This window comes from Chiloscyllium plagiosum, chromosome 42, assembly GCF_004010195.1.
Source record: "Chiloscyllium plagiosum isolate BGI_BamShark_2017 chromosome 42, ASM401019v2, whole genome shotgun sequence".
Taxonomy (NCBI): Eukaryota; Metazoa; Chordata; class Chondrichthyes; order Orectolobiformes; family Hemiscylliidae; genus Chiloscyllium; species Chiloscyllium plagiosum.
In genome coordinates, this window is record NC_057751.1 from 16,374,196 (window position 1) to 16,392,654 (window position 18,459).

Sequence of the window (18,459 nt, forward strand, 5' to 3'; positions counted from 1 at the left end):
CCCCACGTCCCCAAGGCCTGGTCACTTACCGACCGTCCCCTGTCTACCTTCACCTTGACACAGGCAAGCGGAGGCCACTCTGCCCTTTTCCCAAATTGAGTGTACAGCCCGAAGCCTGGGTGTCTTATTGACCCCCTGCCAGCTGGGTTTCCCTTGGGAGGAAAGCAGGAGAGGCCACTCTACGCTGCCAGCCTGCCAACCCCTTACCGAACTGACCCTCCCGTCCCAAATTCACCTTGACAAAGATTGCAGGAGGCCGCTCTACTCTTCCTGCATTGTCTTCTCCACCTGTCATTCAGCACGGGGACTGGGCGGCTTATAAACCTCTCCTCAAGCTGGTTTCGCTTTAACAAAAGCAGAAGTAGACCACTTTGCTTTTCTAGTCCGCTACCTCCGCTTTGAGGGAATGTCCCAAGGTCTGGGTGACTTGCTGAGTTTCCCAATCCAGCTTAACCTTGAGAAAAACAGGAGAGCACACTCTGTACGCTACCAACCTTCTCAGTCCCTATCGCTGTTGAGACTGCCTGACCTTGCGTTCTCCAGCACTTATTGTTTTTACCTCTTATTTTGAAGCTGTTAGAGTCTCCCCATTTGAGGGGAAGCATTTCCCCTGTCAAGTCCCCTTAAGACCTTTTATGCTTCAGTAAAATAGAAATACTCAGCACGGAAACAGACCCTTTGGTTCAACTCGTCCATGCTGACCAGTTATCCTAGATTAATCTATTCCCATTTGCCAGCACTTGGCCCATATCCCTTTAAACCTTTCTTATTCGTATACCCATTCAGGTGCATTTTGAATGTTGTAATTGTACCAGCCTCCACCACTTCCTCTGGCATACACACGTCACCCTTTGCATGTAAAAGTTGCCCCTCAGATCCCTTTTACATCTTTCCCCTCTCACCCTAAACCTATGCCCAATAGTTCTGGATGACTTCACCCCAGGGAAAAGACTTTATCTGTTTCCCATATCCATGCCCTTCATGATTTTATAAACTCCCTCAGCCTCCAACGCTCCAGGAAAAACAGTCCCCAGCCTATTCAGCCTCTCCCTGTAGCTCAAACCCCACAACCCTGGCAACAGCCTTGTAAACCTTTGGTCACAGGCCTTCACCACCACCCTCTGTCTTCTACTTTTGAGCCAGTTCTGTTTCTAAATGGTTAGTTGTCCCTGTATTCCATGTGATCTAACCAGTCTACTATGAGGAACCTTGTCGAAAGCCTTACTGAAGTCCATATAGATCATGTCCCTCTTCCCTCATCAATCCTCTTAGTTACTTCTTCAGACATGCTGCTGGAGTAGCAGAGGCTTAGCCCAAAACAGGCCTGTTTTCCAGCTCTGGTTCCCACACTGTAGGACGATCTGGCACACTTTGTGCTGTTTTGGTCTCCCTTTTTTATATAAGCATGTTCTTCAGTGTTAGAGGCAGTTCAGGGAAGGTTCACTGGACTCCTGGGAAAGGGAGGAGGGAGGTTATTTTATGCAGGAAAGGTTGCACCTGTATCTGGTGGACATTCACAGTGTGAATTCTGTCCCTTTCACAAGATCCAGTTCCATCCTTCGAAGGTCCAGTCCACCCAGTCTTTTCTCATCCGGCAGCCCCGCTCTGCCAGAAATCAGTCCAGTGCTCCTGGACGTTTGGAATGTCCCAGTCTGCGACATTTGCTTGCGCCCAGCTCTTTGCGCTGGAAGACGAGCATGTTTTGGGCTAAGTCTCTGATCCTCCGGCAGCAGTTCATGTTTGCCTTGACCCGTGACCCCAGCACCACAGCAGGAACTGGGTCTTGGGGGCAGTGAACCGTGAGAGAGCAAGTGAGAGGTGTGAGTGGCTGTTTCCTCCCCACCAGACCCGCCTCGAGGGCAGTGCCGTGGAAGGGGTCCAGTGGTCAGGCTCCTTCTTGGCACTTACTCAGGAGCTGAGGTCCTCTGCTGGGGGTCTTTAATAGTCGGCTGGTCAGAGAGCGCCATCTGACAGGACCCAGCACCTTCTCCAACCGATCCTTGTTGTGAAGTGCACCTGAGAGCTGTGGAGTTTTTCTGCATCTTAGTTGAGGGAAGCGCCCGAAGGGAAACTAAATTTGAGGCCCACGAGAGGCCTATTGAGCCTGAGCGGACACATCAGTGCTCATCCCACTTCCCAGCATTTGGCCCACAGCCTTGAATGTTATGACATGTCAAGTGCTCCTTTACTTACATTTCTTTGTGAGGTTTCCTGCCTCAACGATCCTCCCAGGCAGTGCATTCCAGACCCTCTGGGTGAAATAAATATTTCTTCAAATCCCTCTAACCCTCTGGCCTTTCACTTTAAAATTATGGCCCTTGTTATTGACCCTTAGCCCTTGTTATACGCAAAGAGGAACAGCTGCTTTCTATACACTATGTCCAACCTTACACACCTCGTGTCAGGTCGTCCCCTCCCCTCCCGAACAACACAAGCTTATCCAGCCTCCTTTCACTGCTAAACTACTCCATCCCAGACAACACCTTCTGCACCCCGTCTGGTGCAGTCCCACCACTGCTAAGCTACTCCATCCCTGCTTTCAGGGATCTGTGGGCACCCCCACTCTCCCCAATCCCTCCGTTTCTCTTGAGCTCCCTTGTGTTTTAAGTTGGTTTGCACTTGTAGAATCAGTAATTGGTTTGCCATTCTGTCTATTGGAAACCGCTCTCGCTCTCGCTCTGTGTGTGTTATCCTGCCCTCGGACCTAAGCGGCTGCCCCAGGACTTGGAGAACCTTGTCAAGTCTCAGAGGTTCAAAGCGTTGTGCCAGGAGCACAATCTCTTAAACACAGAGTAGCATTGGAAGGGGGAACGTTTTGTTCATTGTACACAGTGTCGGGACAGTTGGGCCGAGACTGGTGCGCCTACTCTCGGGCTGTGGGCCCGTCTGACTTGTCAGCCCAGATAGGAATGAGATTGCCCAATCCGCCACTACAAGGAATGCTACACAGCTGCACTGCGATGAATCACTTCACTCCAGAACTGCAGTCGTGACAGAAGCTCTTGGAAGAGCTCTCCTCCCTCCCGACCCCAATCCAAGGAGGTAACTGTTTATTTTAGCGAAAGGCGTTGGGGCTGGGTGTCTCTAAGGCAGCGGGTGTAAGAGTGGAGGCGTTTGCACCAGCTCCCCTTCCTGTGAGAGGTGGCTGTGAAAGAGTCGCAGTGGGGTGAATGGTCGGCAGGTCAGTCTCTCGGGGGGGGGGGGGGGGGGGGGTGTGTGCTGGACGGACAAGTGAGCTGGAGCCAGCAGAGGGTGGGAGTTGGCAGCTCAGTCCTGGCTCTCTCACCCACTCGGCTCTGTCACAAGTTGAACGCAGTGCTGGAACAGAAATCCATGGAGGAATTGGACCCAGGCAAGAATGGGTTAGGAGGGTTCAGTTGTACCTGGGTAGGGGGTGCAAATGTCTTCTGAAAGCAGTGATTGTAACACCCAAAGATAGAAGTGTAGGCAGCGAGAGCTGGCTGTGAACCTGCCAGGGATTCTGCCTTGCCTGTTCCGGGGAGTGCAGCACTATGAGGGTCTTTTTAGCACCAATTCACTGCAAGGGGGCAACCTTTCTTAAATGATCGAGTGGCACGTGGGCTGGGTTTCACCCATCGCTAATTAACCTCGGGTCCCTCACCCATTACAAAGCACAGTTAAGAGTCAGTCCCATTGCTGTGGTCTGGAGTCACATGTGGGCCTGGACTGGGTAAGGATGGCAGATTATGATATTTAAGGGGCATCTGGATGGGTATATGAATAGGAAGGGTTTGGAGGGATATGGGCCGGGTACTGGCAGATGGGACTGAGTTAATTTAGGATATCTGGTCGGCATGGACAAGTTGGACTGAAGGTCCACGCTGTGTTTCCACGCTGTGCATGTCAATAACTCTAGTTAACCCGATGGGTCTTTACAAGAGTCAGTGACTGAGACTACCTTTCCATTCTGGCTGTTTATGAACTTGAATTTAAATGCTGCTGGCTGCTGTGGCCGGGGTCTGAACGAGCACATGGCACCTCACTCAGTCTCAACCCAGCCCTGTGGAGTCCTAGTCCAGTGGCATTGCCTTCGCCTCTCCCCACCTTCCCTTCGGGCCCGTTGCCAAGTGAGGCACAAATGTGTCTGTGACCTTGTGGCTGAGGATTTGAGTGGGGGGGGTGTGGCGCTGAGATTCCTCTGCATGTCGTTTGGAGCTATTTGAGGGTGGTGTGGACGGCTTTGTGGGATCCACACCCTCGGGTGTTAGTGCAGGATCCGGAAGGCCAAGATCAGATCCTGTTTATTCCCGAAGGAAGCCGTCTCTCGGGTTGTAACCTACCTATTAAGTGTCTGCGTCAGTGCCTACTGAGTGGGGATGCAGGTTCCCAAGCATGGAAACAAATTGGGGAGAGCATTAACCCCCGGCGCTGTACTCTCCTGCTAACTGGGCGGGTTGCGACCTGCTTTTGTGAAATAACGCTGAGTATTTGACTTTGAAGGTTAAGCTGTAGGCTCTGTACCGTGATCCAAAACGAGTTGTTTGTTTGTGTGTGTGGTTGCATGGTGAGGTGTGGTAAATAATACAGAGGCTGTTGATTGGAATTAATTCTTTGGTCAGCCAGCTTCGTCCTGGTCTGAATAACTTGTTGCTGATTGCACACCGAGGCAAAGAGCAGGAAGATTGAGCCCTGCACTACGGCACAATCAACTGCAATTTGATATTGCGATATGCTGCCTGTGTAGTGGTGCCTGCGTAAGATCTCTTGTGAGTCACTGCTCCGTGGGTGAGCGTGGATTGAACTGTGTGTTTCACGTGAGCTGTCAGACATTGGACCCTGATGTTCTGAACCAGAGAGCTATTTATCTGGGTCTCTGGAGTTCAAAGTGTGAACTTGATTGCACTCTGGGGCTGATTGCAGGCTGAATCAAGGCTCATGCAGTAAAACCACTGGATGGGAATCTGAACCACTCCCCCATCTTCTCAAGGGGGCAGTTAGGGAGGAATGGGGGAGGGGGGGGCAGTAAACACTGCTGGCTATTGCCCACATCCCATGAGTGAGTGAATTTAAAAAAAAAAGTTCTGAGACTTTTGGGGAATGAGTGGTGTGGGGCAGTGCCTGAACCAAGTAAAAGCTGTTCCAAACTTTGTGACCCCCTCATGAGATCTCACGGGCTGGCACAGGGAGTCAAGAAATAGTCCCCTCTCTTTGTCCGGCCCTTGGCTGATGGACTCCCGGGTCCGGTGAAACTGAAACTATTGACTCGCTGGGCCCAGTGCACTGTAGTCTGTGACTCCCTGCCCCTCACCCCCTGGTTCATTGTTGCCGGTGCTGTGTCGTCATAATTGTCACCGAGTACAACTGTGTGAACAGTTTGAGGCAAAGTTTCTCTCTCTCACAGCAAAGCATATCTCCTTCCTGGTCCCTCCCTGGGGGCTCATGCTGGGGGGAGGGGGTTACCGTTCTCCAGTCTGTGCCCCCTCTGCTTTGTCCAGGTGCCCGTTCTGGATGACCAGGCTGAACCGTGACGGTGGACAGCAGCCCCAGGGCTGGCAGTCACTCAGTCCTCTGCGTCTCCCACCCCACCTCCCGAAGCGCAGCACCCTCCTGTTCCCCACCTGGTTGCCGGTCCTTGCCCTTCTGTGACCCCCCCCCCCCCCCCCAGCCTCACGATTTGCCCCCCTCCCGTCCCAAAATGCCAGCCGCTGGAAGCTACGGCTGCCCTCCGTCCTCCCTCAGACCCTGCGGCGAAAGGTTGTGCAAAAATTGGGTACTTTGAGCTCACCGTTTTTATTTTAGAGCATTTTTAAACTGTTGTTTTTACTTTTTTTCCTTGTTTGCATGGCTGCATTGCTAACTGGACCACCTTTTCTCTTTGTGTTTCATGACTTCCAGCAGAGCTGTGGTGAGATCAGGAGGCAAAAACAAAAATGCATCGATTAAGGACTTGTGCTGCTAAGCTGAGGCCACTGACGGCCTCTCAGACTGCTAAAACATTATCACACAATGGGCCAGTAGTGTCTAGGACGTTTCAGCAAGGTCGCTTCTACACAGCGCCTGTGGCAGCTGAGCCCTTTCTGAGCGGGACTAGTTCGAACTATGTTGAGGAAATGTACTTTGCGTGGCTTGAGAATCCACAGAGTGTTCATAAGGTAAGCCCCCGACCGCCCCCCTCGCTCTGTGTCTGCCCAGAGGAAAGCTCTCCGCTGCCAGGTAAGTGTTCAGGACGGTTTGCAGCAACCTCTGGAGAGAGAACAGGGGCACCTCACTCACTTTGTCGTTCCCTTTCTGCACGTCCCCTTGCGGAGAAGAGAGACCGCCCATTGGTGAAATCACTGCGGTGTCGGTGGATTATAACCTGCGGCTCGGCCAAGATTTTGAGCAACTGGATCGTCTTGACCCGGAGTTGTCCAGCAAAGCTGCCTTTGGGGGTTCTGGTTGCTTTAAAAAAAAGCATAGAATGGCATCAAAGATTAAAAAGCCATCAGGATCTCTCGTCAAAAGATGTTCTAAGTGGCTCCGGAAACCGACGCCTGATTCACGAGTTCTGTATTGTGTTGCTTCTTGAAGCAAAAACGGTTTTTGAAACAAAATGCTTTAATACTGCTGATAGGAGACACTTTACTGAAGTTGCCTTTGTCAGGACACGTGCAAGAATGCCAAATTTCAAATGATTGCACAATCCCTTCAACAACGCATGCTCCCACAGAACCCCATTTCCTTTCTCAGTGGCAACACCATGGCCAGAGTCAGCTTGCCAACCAGTTGACACCCTTCTGCCCTGTGGTATAAATTGGCACGGCAGTCTGAAATTTGCCACTCTTGCAAGTGTCCTGATGAGTGAGAGAGAGAGAGCACTTTGGTAATGTCTCTCTCCTCGAGACACAAGTTCTGTTCTACAAAATGACCTTTCAAAAATCTGTACCGAAGTGTTGTGGGGGATGAGGGCACGCAAACATACTGGAATGTGAACTCCAGAAGAATTGAAAGGGGGTTCCGAATAAGTAGGTGCAAAATGGAAGGCTGATCTGAGACCACCTTTTACAGGTGGCGGGGGAGCCTGTTTCTTTACAAATACTTGCAGTGCCTGTGGGAAAGTGAGCTGATGGAGACACGGCAGTTGAGAGGTAGTCTGAAATATTCGATTGGAGAAACATGAGGCCATTTTAACTGCACAATCGGCTGGCACTCACTTAATAGCTCTTGGTCTGTGGCCCTGGAGGTCAAGGCTTTTCAAGTGTGCCCCCAAATAGTTCCTAAATAACGAGGATCTCATTCTTGACAGCCCCCTCCCACTCCCTTCAGACATTGAGGCCCAGATCTCCTGCACTGTCTGTGTGTAACATAATTACAATGCTAACCCTTTGTATCACCTTGTTCTGAATCTCTGCCCTCAGGTTAGTTAGTCTGTGCTCAATGACATGAGTCCTCCTTCTCATACCTGTCTCAGCCCCTCATCATTTTCCCCACTCTGTTAGCTCTCCCCTGTGAGGATGGAAGTGCACCGTCATATCCAATCTTCTCTCGTGTTTCAAACTATTCTCGAGTCTTTGCAATCGTGTAAAGACATAACATGAGGAAACAAACCAGTAAGAGGTCATTGGGTCTGCCCTGCCTACTCAGACGTCCTGGCTGATCTTGTGTGGCTCAGTTTTCCTATCTGTACTCCAGAACTCCCTTGTCACTCAAATCTATCCAACTCAACGCTGAATGTATTCAAAGACACAGCCTCCACTCTCTGGGCAAGAGAATTCCTTTCGTATCAAAGCGTCTGAGTTGGGGAGAAAGGAAGCCCTGCTCCCGTCCATGAATTATTTCAAATCTCTCCCGCTCTAGATCTGGATTCCCGCATTCTCTCTCCATCCACCCTGTCACATACCAACAGAATCAGATTTGTTTGAATAAGATCATCTCTCATTCCCCCAAACTCCCCGATGCGTGTGGGTGGAATCTATTCTGCTGTTGTTGACGAGGCAAGCGTTGCCATCTGAGGAAGCAGTCAAGTGAACTTTCCCTGAGCTGTGCCATTATGACTGTCTCGTTTAAGGTGACAAAGTCCACATCGATTACTGTAGGTGTGGTCTCTCCAACGTCCTGCGCCGTTTTCAAGAGGTTTCTCTGCTTTTTAAACCCCATTCATCTCACGAGAAAGGCCCACAACCCACTGACCTTCCTGATAACGTGCTGTGTACCTACATCTTTTGTGAATCGTGCACCAGGACACCCAGGTCCCCCTCTACCACAGCATTTTGCGATCGCTCCCATTTCTTCCTTTCCCTGTTCTTCCCACCAGAGTGGGCGACCTCCCATTCTTCCACTTTTCCCAATCTGCCACCTGCCCCCCCCCCAACTCAGAGTCTTTTCCATAACTCCTTGAACACCTTGTAGATAACAGCTTGTTTTTCTATCTATATTCATATTTCAGCAATTTTAGCCACACCATAATGAACCTTCATCCAAACAGTTTAATGTAACTGGTAAATAGGTGAGGCCCGAGCTCTGATCCATGCGACGTTCCTTTTTTTTTTTGCTTCCTCACCCTGTGAATCTCCTGACCCTCTGCCTCCTGTGAGTTATTCAATCCTCCATCCATCCTGAACTAACTCTTTGTGCAGTAACCTTTTTATGTGGCCCCTCTGGTGCCTCACATCTACCAGTTCCCCTTTATCTAGCCTCCTTTGCTGCCACCTTCCTGTTTAAATCAGAGTCAGATTGGGTAAATTGAATTGTTGAATTGAATAATTGAACCGCCTCAGCGAAAATAAAAATTCTCTCTCCTCGGGGCCTTTAACGTGCGAGCGATCAGCCTTCCAGTGAAGTGACCAGCGGATCTCTGAACCACAAGTGAATTAATTGTACCCAGAGTATTTGATACCGCAGAGCAGTCTCTGGAATGCCTATCATGTTTTACCTGTTTGCCAGCTTTATCTGAAATGGGATGACCTGATCAGGTTACTTGAGAGCTGTCCATGATTTGCGATACATGAATGAGCGCAATTTGAGGGTAGGAAGGATGCATTTCAGTTAGCGCTGGGCCACTTAGTTTGCGTTGGACTTCAGAAGCGATGTGCTCTGGGGCCCCAGTTGTATATAGGAAGGCGGTTACTAAACTTGAAAGGGTGCAGAGAAAGCTGTACAAAGATGTCACTGAGACTGGAGGGCTTAAGCAGAGGCTGGGACTTGGGTCCCTGCACTGTCAGAGGCTGAGGGGTGACCTTACAGTGGTTTATAAAATCATGAGGGGCATGGGTACAGTGACTAGACCAAGGTCTTCGCACTTGGGTAGGGGAGTCCAAATCTAGAGGGCCAAGGTTTAAGGGGAAAGGGATCTGAGGGGCAACTTCACACACAGGCTGGTGTGTGCAAAGGACGATCTGTCAGGAAGTGCTAGAGGCTGGTACAATTTCAACATGCAAAAGACATTTGGGCAGGTAGATGGATAGGAAGGGTTTAGAGGGGTATGGGCCAAACATAGGCCACTGAGGTTAGTTAGGTTGAGGAATTCTGGTCGGCATGCTGAGTTGGGCTGAAGGGTCTGACTAGGTTTCAGCCAGGCTGAGCCTTCAGTGCAGCACCACCTTGCTAAATGATCACTGATCTGATTGACGTGCCCTGCAAATTGCAAGCTAGCCCAGCAGTGATGTTTGTACCTTCTCAGACAATTCATCAATCCATGGACCCCCCCCTCCCCCCAGGTGTGAAAGTGATAAGTATACAGAACGAAGTGCAGCCTGTCCCGTCTAAATGCAGGTGTTCTTCAAATATTTTCAATTGCTGCCTCTGGTCATCGGCAGGCAGGTTAGCCTGCCTTTCCAATTGTCATAGAGATGTACAGCACAGGAACAGACCCTTCGGTCCAACCCGTCCATGCCGACCCAGATATCCCAACCCGATCTAGTCCCACCTGCCAGCACCCGGCCCATATCCCTCCAAACCCTTCCTATTCATATACCCATCCAAATGCCTCTTAAATGTTGCCATTGTACCAGCCTCCCCAACTTCCTCTGGCAGCTCATTCCATACACATACCACCCTCTGTGTGAAAAAGTTGCCCTTTAGGTCTCTCTTTATATCTTTCGCCTCTCTCCCTAAACCTATGCCCCTCTAGTTCTGGACTCTCCCACCCCAGGGAAAAGACTTTGCCTGTTTATCCTATCCATGCCCCCTCATGATTTTATAAACCTCTACGAGGTCACCCCTCAGCCTCCAACGCTCCAGGGCAAACAGCCCCAGCCTATTCAGCCTCTCCCTGTAGCTCAAACCCTCCAACCCTGGCAACATCCTTGTAAATCTTTTCTGAACCCTTTCAAGTTTCACAACATCTTTCCGATAGGAAGGAGACCAGAATTGCGCGCAATATTCCAACAGTGGCCCAATCAATGTCCTGTACAGCCCCGACATGACCTCCCAACTCAATACTCTGACCAATAAAGGAAAGCATACCAAACGCCGCCTTCACTATCCTGAGAGGGGTGTGTAAGATTGGGGGGCGGGGGGGTGGAGACAAAGCTGTTGCTCCACAAAGCAGTAGTTTGTCAACAGCATACTGATGATTCTGTACACAAGCCCTGAACTGGAGGCGGTGGAAGGGTTGGCATCAACTGAGCAACGTTGGCTCTTGGCCTGGTTCCAAGAAAGCACATTGTTACAGAATCTGATGCAATGAAGCTGAGGTTGGATAAACTAAAGCAGAGAAATCCATTCAGCCCATCCAGTCTGCTCCTAGCTGACGAGTTTTTAAACCCCATTCTCCCACTTTCTCCCCATAACCCTTGATACTCAAGAACTTATCTATCTCTGTCTTAAATATACTCAATGACCTGGCCTCAACATGCCTTCTATAGCAATGAATTCCATAGATTCACCACTCTCTCTCTGGCTGAAGACATTTCTCATTCTCTCTGTTCTGAAAGGGCTCCCCTTTACTCTAAGACTGTTTCCCAGTGTCTCCTACCAATGGAAACATTTTTCCAACATCTACTGTGTCCAGGCCATTTGGTATTCTGTATGTTTCAATGAGAACCCCCCCCCATACTTCTGAACTCCTTGAGTATAAACCCAGAGTCCTCAAATGTTCCTAATCTGTTCAGCTTTTCATTCCTGGGGCCATTCTTGTGAACTGCCTCTGAGCATGCTCCAGGGTCAGTAATCCTTCCTGAGATATGGGGCCTAAAACTGCACACGATATTCCATATGTGGTCTGACCAGAGTCTTGTAGAGCCTCAGAAATACATTCCTGCTTTCACATTCAACTCCTCTCAAAATAAATGCCATCATTGTATTTGCCTTCCTACTACTGACTCAACCTGCAAGCTTACCTTGAGAGAATCCTGGACTAAACTCCCAAGTGTCTCTGCAGTTCAGACTTGGGAATTTTCTCCCCATTTAGAAAATAGTCCATGCCACTATTCTCTGTACCAAAGCACATGACCTCACACTTTCCCACGTTGTACTCCCTCTGCGACCTCTAACCTGTTCAAATCCTCCTGCAGCCTCCCTGCCTCCTCAGTGCTACCTCTCCCTCTACCTGTCTTGTATTGTCTGCAAACCTCATCAGATTGCCCTCAGTTCCTTCATACACATGGTTAGTATATAAAGTTAAATGTGGCCCCTACACTGAGCCTTGCGGAATACCACTTGTCACCGGCTGCCATCCTGAGAAGGACCCTTTTATCCCCACTGTTTGCTTTCTGCCAGACAGCTAAGCTTCTATCCGTGCAAGCACCTTGACTCGAACACCATGGGCCCTTATCTTACTCAGCCTCCTGTGCAGCACCTTGTCAAAGGCCTTTAGAATTACTCAGAATCCCGACAGTGCGGAAACAGGCCCTTCGGCCCAGCAAGTCCATACTGACTCTCCAATGAGTACCCCACCCAGACCCAGTCCCTTGTTTCTCTACATTTCCCCTGACTAATGCACTGAACACTAAGGGCAATTTAGCACAGCCAATCCACTTAACCCGCACATCTTTGGACTGTGGGAGGAAACCCATGCAGACACTGGGAGATTGTGAAAACTCTACACAGACAGTTCACTGGTATCGAACCTGGGTCCCTGGTGCTGTGAGGCAACAGTTCTAACCACTGAGCCACCATGCTGCCTTAAAATTTAGTAAGACTTCTTTCTCTCCCCGCTGCATAGGAGCCCCCCCACACCTTGAAATCAGGTAGATAATATCTGTTAGCTCTCCTGGTCTAACCTGCTCGTTACTTCCTCAAACAATTCTAGCAGATTTGTCAGGCATCACCCCCCCCTTGATGAAACCATGCTGACTTTGCCCTATTTTACCATACACTTCCAAGTATTCAGAAATCTCCTTCACAAAGGATTCCAGGATCTTGCCCACGACCAAGGTTGGGCTAATCGGTCTGTAGTTTTCCATCTTTTGCCTTACTCCCTTTTTAAACAAGCATGGCACGTTTAAGACTTTCCAGTTCTCTGGGACACCCCCTGACTCGATCGATTCCTGAAACATCACCACTAATGCCTCCGCTATCTTTTCAAGCGCTCTCCCTTTAAACTCTGGGGTGTAGGCCGTCTGGTCCAGGTGATTTATCCCCCTTCAGACCATTCAGTTTTTCTAGCACCTTCTCCTTGGTGATGGCCACCATACTCGGTTCTGCCCCCTCACTCTCTTGAATCTTTGGCATATTACTATGTCTTCCACTGTGAAGCCTGACGTGAAGTAATTATTCAGTTCCTCAGCCATTTCCTTGTTCCCCATTACTATCTCTCCAGTGTCATTTTTCAATGCCCCAGTGTCCACTCTTGCCCACATATATAAAGAAAGAAACTCTTACAGTCTTCCTTTTGTATTGCTGGCTAGCTTATCCTTATTTAAACCTCTGTCCTTATTTCTCTCTTTTTGTTGCCCTCTGGTCTTTGTAAGTTTCTTAATCCTGTATTTTTCCACTGCTCTTCACATTACATGCTTTCTCTTTTGGTTTTACACTATCCCTGGCTTCCCTAGTCAGCCACAGTTCCCTCATCCTCCCTGTACCATACTTCCTTTCCCTCGGGATGAATCTCTGCTGTGTTTCCTGAATTATTCCCAGAATCCCCTCCCATTGCTGATCCACTGTCTTTCCTGCTAGGCCCCTCTCCTAGTCAATCCTACCCAGCTCCTCCCTCACGCTTCTGTAGTTGCCTTTATTCAGCTGTAATACTGTTACCTCTGACTCTGCCTTCTCCCTCTCAAATTGCAGAGTAAATTCAATCATTTCATGATCACTGCCTTCACCTGAAGCTCCCTTATCTAGTCTGCCTCATTGCACAACACTAAATCCAGTATTGCCTGTTCCCTAATGGGCTCCACCACAAGTGGATCCAAAAAGCTATCTTGTACAAATTCCACAAGTTCCTTTTCTTGCAACCCACTACCAACCTGATTTTTCCAGTCCATTGCATATTGAAATCCCCCAGGATCAGTGTAACTTTACCTTTCCTGCACATCTTTTCTATCTCCTGATGTATCTTGTGCCCCAGCTCCTGACTACAGTTTGGAGGCCTGTACATCACTCCAACCGTAGTCTTTTTTTACCATTTGTAGTTCCTCAATTCTACCCACACCCAGATTCTACTCCATCTGTGACCCTACTTTGTTTCTTACTATTGATTTAGTTGCATTTCTTACTCATAAGGCAACCCCACCCCCATGCCCACCTGCCTATCTTTTTGATAGGATAGATATCCTTGAATATTCAGCTCCCAATCCTGATGCCCTTGCAGCAACATCTCCATGATGCCCACCACGTCGTGCCTGCCAATTTTGATCTGCGCAACAAGCTCATTAACCTTAGTCCTCATACCATGTGCATTCAGGTATAACCCCTTCAGTCCTGTGCTAACTGTCCCTCTTCTCAATGTCATTCGTCTGACCAGTGTGTTTGCTAACCCTTTCCCCACGCTCTCCTATTTGTGTCTGTGCTTGGAGATTTTAATGCAGCACTTTAATACTGCACTCTGACCACCTCCTCTTTTAATGTGGGTTTTCTGATTTCCCCATTACTGAGTTCACCCCCCCCCCCCCATGTAGTTTCAAGCCCTGTCTACATTCAATTTGCTGGAGCTCTGGGCCCAGCGTGGTTCTGATGAAGACTGTTCCATCAGAGCAGGTCCCTTCTTCCCCTGTGCTGGTGCCAATGTCCCATGAATTCAAACCCAGTTCGCCCACACCGATCTTTGAGCCACGCATTTACCTGCTTAATCTTATTGACCCTGTGCCAATTAGCTCGTGGCTCAGGTAGTAATTTGGAGATGATTAACTAGTTGGTTCTGCTTTTTAATTTAGCTCTGAGCTGTTCATACTCCCTTAGCAGAACCTCAGCCCTAGTTTAATCTAAGTTGTTGGTACCTCCGTGGACCACAACCACTGGTTCTTTACCCTCCCACTCCAAGTTCGTCTGCAGCCCAGATGAGATATCCCCATCCCAAGCAACAGGCAGGCAACACCCAACATTCGGGCCTCTTGATCCTGGTCACAGAGAACAGTGTCTATGCCTCTAACTATACTATCCCCAATAACATCAACATTTCTCTTCTCTCCCCCCCCCCATGGTGCTGTGGTCAGTCAGCTCCATCCTCCCTGCAGCCCCCATTCTCATCCAGGGAGTAAAATTCTTGAACCTGTTGGACAGGGGCTGAGGATACCTGCAACTCTCCCTCCTGGATCCCTCTACTTGCCTCCCTCGCAGCTGCACCCTCCTATCCACAGGCCAAGTTCGAGTTAGGTAGTCTGAGGAGTGCGACTGTTTCCTGAAACACAGCATCCAGGTAACTCTCTTCCTCCTGAAGTGCTGTAATGCTTGAACCTCAGACTCCAGCTCATTGACTCTGAGCCAGAGTTCTTCCAGCAACCAACATTTAATTAGTGTTCAGTTTAGCTTTGGCCCTGCCTCTGGATATACCGGTCTGACAAACACTTTGTTCTACATTCCGATTGCACCATTCCAACATTATTTGTTCACCACCACCCGCCCCCCCCATATTTTGATCTGCGTTCTGTTTTATTTATCACCGAGATTTCAGATTACAGTCGCACCTCATCTGCCCCCCCCCAGGCTCCTCAGACAGCACCTTCCAAACCCCACGGCCACTTCCATCTAGAAGGACAAGGGGCAGCTGATAGAACATAAGACAGTACAGCACAGTGCAGGCCCTTCGGCCCTTGTTGTGTCGACCTTTTATCCTACTCTAAGATCAGAGTATCCTTCATTGTATTATCATTCACAGGACTATCCAAGAGTCTCTGAAATGTCTCTAATGTATCTGATTCTGCTATCGCCTCTGGCAGTCCATTCCCACCACACGCACTGTAAAGAACCGACCTCTGACATCTCCCTGAAACCTTCCTCCAATCACCTTAACATTATGCCCCTTGTGATAGCCATTTCCACCCTGGGAAAAAGTCTCTGGCTATTCACTCTATCTAGGCCTCTCATCATCTTGTATACCTCTATCAAGTCCCCTCTCATCCTTCTTCACTCCAATGAGAAAAGCCCTAGCTCCTTCAACCTACCTTCATAGTCCAGGCAGCATGCTGGTCAATCTCCTCTGAACCCTCTCATAAGCTTCCATATCCTTCCTATAATGAGGTGACCAGAACTGAACGCAATATTCCAAGTGTGGTCTAAATCGGGCTTTAAAGAGCTGTAGCATCTCTTGAACGCAATCCCCCTGCTAATGAAAGCAAACACACCATACATCACCATAACCCTGTCAACTTGGTTGACAACCTTGAGGGATTTATAGACATGGATCCCTCTATTCCTCCACTCTGCCCAAGAATCCTGCCTTTAAGCCTGTATTCTGCATTCAAATTCGACCTTCCAAAGTGAATCACTTTGCACTTTTCCAGGCTGAACTCCATCTGCTACTTCTTAGCCCAGCTCTGTTCTGTCAATGCCCCATCCTCCAACAGCCCTCTGCACTATCTACAACTCCACCACACTTGGTCTCATTGGCAAACCTAGTAACCCACCCCTTCACTCCCTCATCCAAGTCCTTCATAAAAATCACAAAGAACAGGGGTCCCAGAACCGATCCCTGCGGAACACCACTGGTCACCGAGCTCCAGGCTGAATACCTTCCATCTACTACCACCCTCTGTTCTATAGACCAGCCAATTCTGTGTCCAGGCAGCCAGATTTCCCTGTACCCCATGCCTCCTCGCTTTCTGAATGAGCCTCCTATGGGGAACCTTATCAAACCGCTTGCTAAAATTCATGTGCACTGCCCTATCTTCAATGTGTTTTGTCACATCCTAAAAGAATCAATAAGGTTTCTGAGGCATGACCCGCCCGGTGGCTCAGTGGTTAGCGCTGCTGCCTTGATTCCAGCCTCTGGCGACTGTCAGTGTGAAGTTTGCATGTTCTCCCTGTGTCTTTGTGGGTTTCCCTTCTGTCAAGTTGCCTTATAGCGTTCAGGGGTGTGTAGGTTAGGTGCATTGGTCAGGGTTAAAATGTAGAGTAATGGGGAATGGGTCTGGGTGGGATACCCTTCGGAGGGTGGGTGTGGACTTGTTGGGCCGAAGGGCCTGTTTCCACACTGTAGGGATTCTATTTCTGTTCTATGACCAAGCCATGCTGGTTGCCTCTAATCAAACTATGGTTTTCCAAGTAATCGTAAATCCTGTTTCTCCGAATCCTCTCCAATATTTTCCCCATCACCGATGTAAGACTGACCGGTCTGTAATGCCCAGGATTATCCCCATTCCGTTTCTTGATACATGGGCACACCACCCCCCTGCAAGTTCCCCTCACCATCCCGACTCGGAAATATACCAGCCGTTCCTTCAGTGTCGCTGGGTCAGAATCCTGGGACTCTCTCCCTGAGGGCTCTGTGTAGGGGTCCCTGCAGCACACCACAGGGAATACAGCAGTTCAAGATGGCAGCTCTCCCCCCACCCCACCCTCTCAAGGGGCCAGTTGGGGGAGCAGGGGATGGGGCAATGAATCCTGGATCCAGCCAGCAACTCTCCCAGATCCCATGGAAGAATCCTTTTCAAAAAGTGACGCAATCCATGCGTTGGCTTGTTCAAGTGGATGCCAGAGATCCCATGCAACTACTTGAAGCATCAAGGTGTGGGCGTGCATTTGAAAATGTTCCAAAATGCTTTGGAGCCCGAGAAGCACAGCCACTGTTGTCACGTTTTGAAACCGTGGTGCCTAGTTTATTGCCAACTAACCCGGTGGCAGCGGGTTGCTGACCAGATCATCTCTTTCCGAGCGATGTTGGCCGAGGGTTGATAGAGCAATGCATTGTCCTGGCCAACAGTCCTCCATCGGCGCCTTCTCAAATGAGTTGGCTTATAGAACATAGAAGAATACAGCGCAGTACAGGCCCTTTGGCCCTCGATGTTGCGCCGATCCAAGCCCACCTAACCTACACTAGCCCACTATCCTCCATATGCCTATCCAATGCCTGCTTAAATGCCCATAAAGAGGGAGAGTCCACCACTGCTATTGGCAGAGCATTCCATGAACTCACGACTCGCTGAGTAAAGAACCTACCCCTAACATCTTTTCACCATATTTCCCACACTACCATGACTTCACCTTATTCACTATTGCTTTGGAATTTCCTGGGATCATGAAAGGTTTTACATAAATGCAATTTTTTTTTTATTGGGCACAATACAGCATGCATGTGTTAGCAATGGACTCATCTCACCTCCACAGCCAGGGTGTTTCGGCAGCATCATTCCAAGCCTGTAAATCACAAGATATCAATGTTTATTCTCAGTCAGGTTTGAACTTGAAGGAGAAAATCTGTTAGTTTATGGAGTCTTGACAACTTGGAAAGTTTATGGCTTCCAGACCAAAATGTAGATATTTTAAGCCAGTGTGATTAGATTAGATTCCCTACAGTGTGGAAACAGGCCCTTCAGCCCAACAAGTCCACACCAAATTTTCCAACCCACCCAGACCCATTCCCCTACTCCCTACGAATGCATCTATCACTATGGGCAATTTAGCATGGCCATTCACCTGACCTTTGGACTGTGGGAGGAAACCCATGCAGACACAGGGAGAATGTGCAAACTCCACACAGACGGTCACCTGAAGCTGGAATCGAACCCGGGTCCCTGGCGCTGCGAGGCAGCAGTGGTAATCACTGAGCCACCGTGCCATAATAATAGCTCAATCCAATGTCGATTTTATTTTGGTGACTGAGAATCCTTCGATCACAGTGGTTTACAGTTTGATTGGCTGCTTATGAAACCGAGGAGAAAGTGAGGGCTGCAGATGCTGGAGATCAGAGCTGAAAATGTATTGCTGGAAAAGCGCAGCAGGTCAGGCAGCATCCAAGGAACAGGAGAATCGACGTTTCAGGCATAAGCCCTTCTTCAGGAATGAGGAAAGTGTGTCCAGCAGGCTAAGATAAAAGGTAGGGAGGAGGGACTTGGGGGAGGGGCGTTGGAAATGCGATAGGTGGAAGACAGGCCGCCTACTTGCGGAATGTTTCAGAGAACACCTCTGGGACACCCGGACCAACCA

The 18,459-nt window shown here is 49.3% G+C and overlaps 1 protein-coding gene across 3 annotated transcripts in view; it reads left to right on the forward strand.

The window, feature by feature from the left end:
• The window catches only part of LOC122543191 (2-oxoglutarate dehydrogenase, mitochondrial-like), a 35,658-nt gene that overhangs the window by 1,062 nt on the left and 16,137 nt on the right, over positions 1-18,459 (forward strand). The window contains exons 1-2 of one of the 3 annotated variants that reach the window (XM_043681626.1): positions 2,297-3,042; positions 5,857-6,113. In XM_043681626.1, coding sequence (XP_043537561.1) covers positions 5,892-6,113 — 222 coding nt within the window. In that variant the 5' untranslated portion in view covers positions 2,297-3,042; positions 5,857-5,891. Of the gene's footprint in view, positions 1-2,296; positions 3,043-5,856; positions 6,114-18,459 lie in introns of those variants that run through there. The other 2 variants (XM_043681625.1, XM_043681624.1) reach the window with 2 other exon arrangements.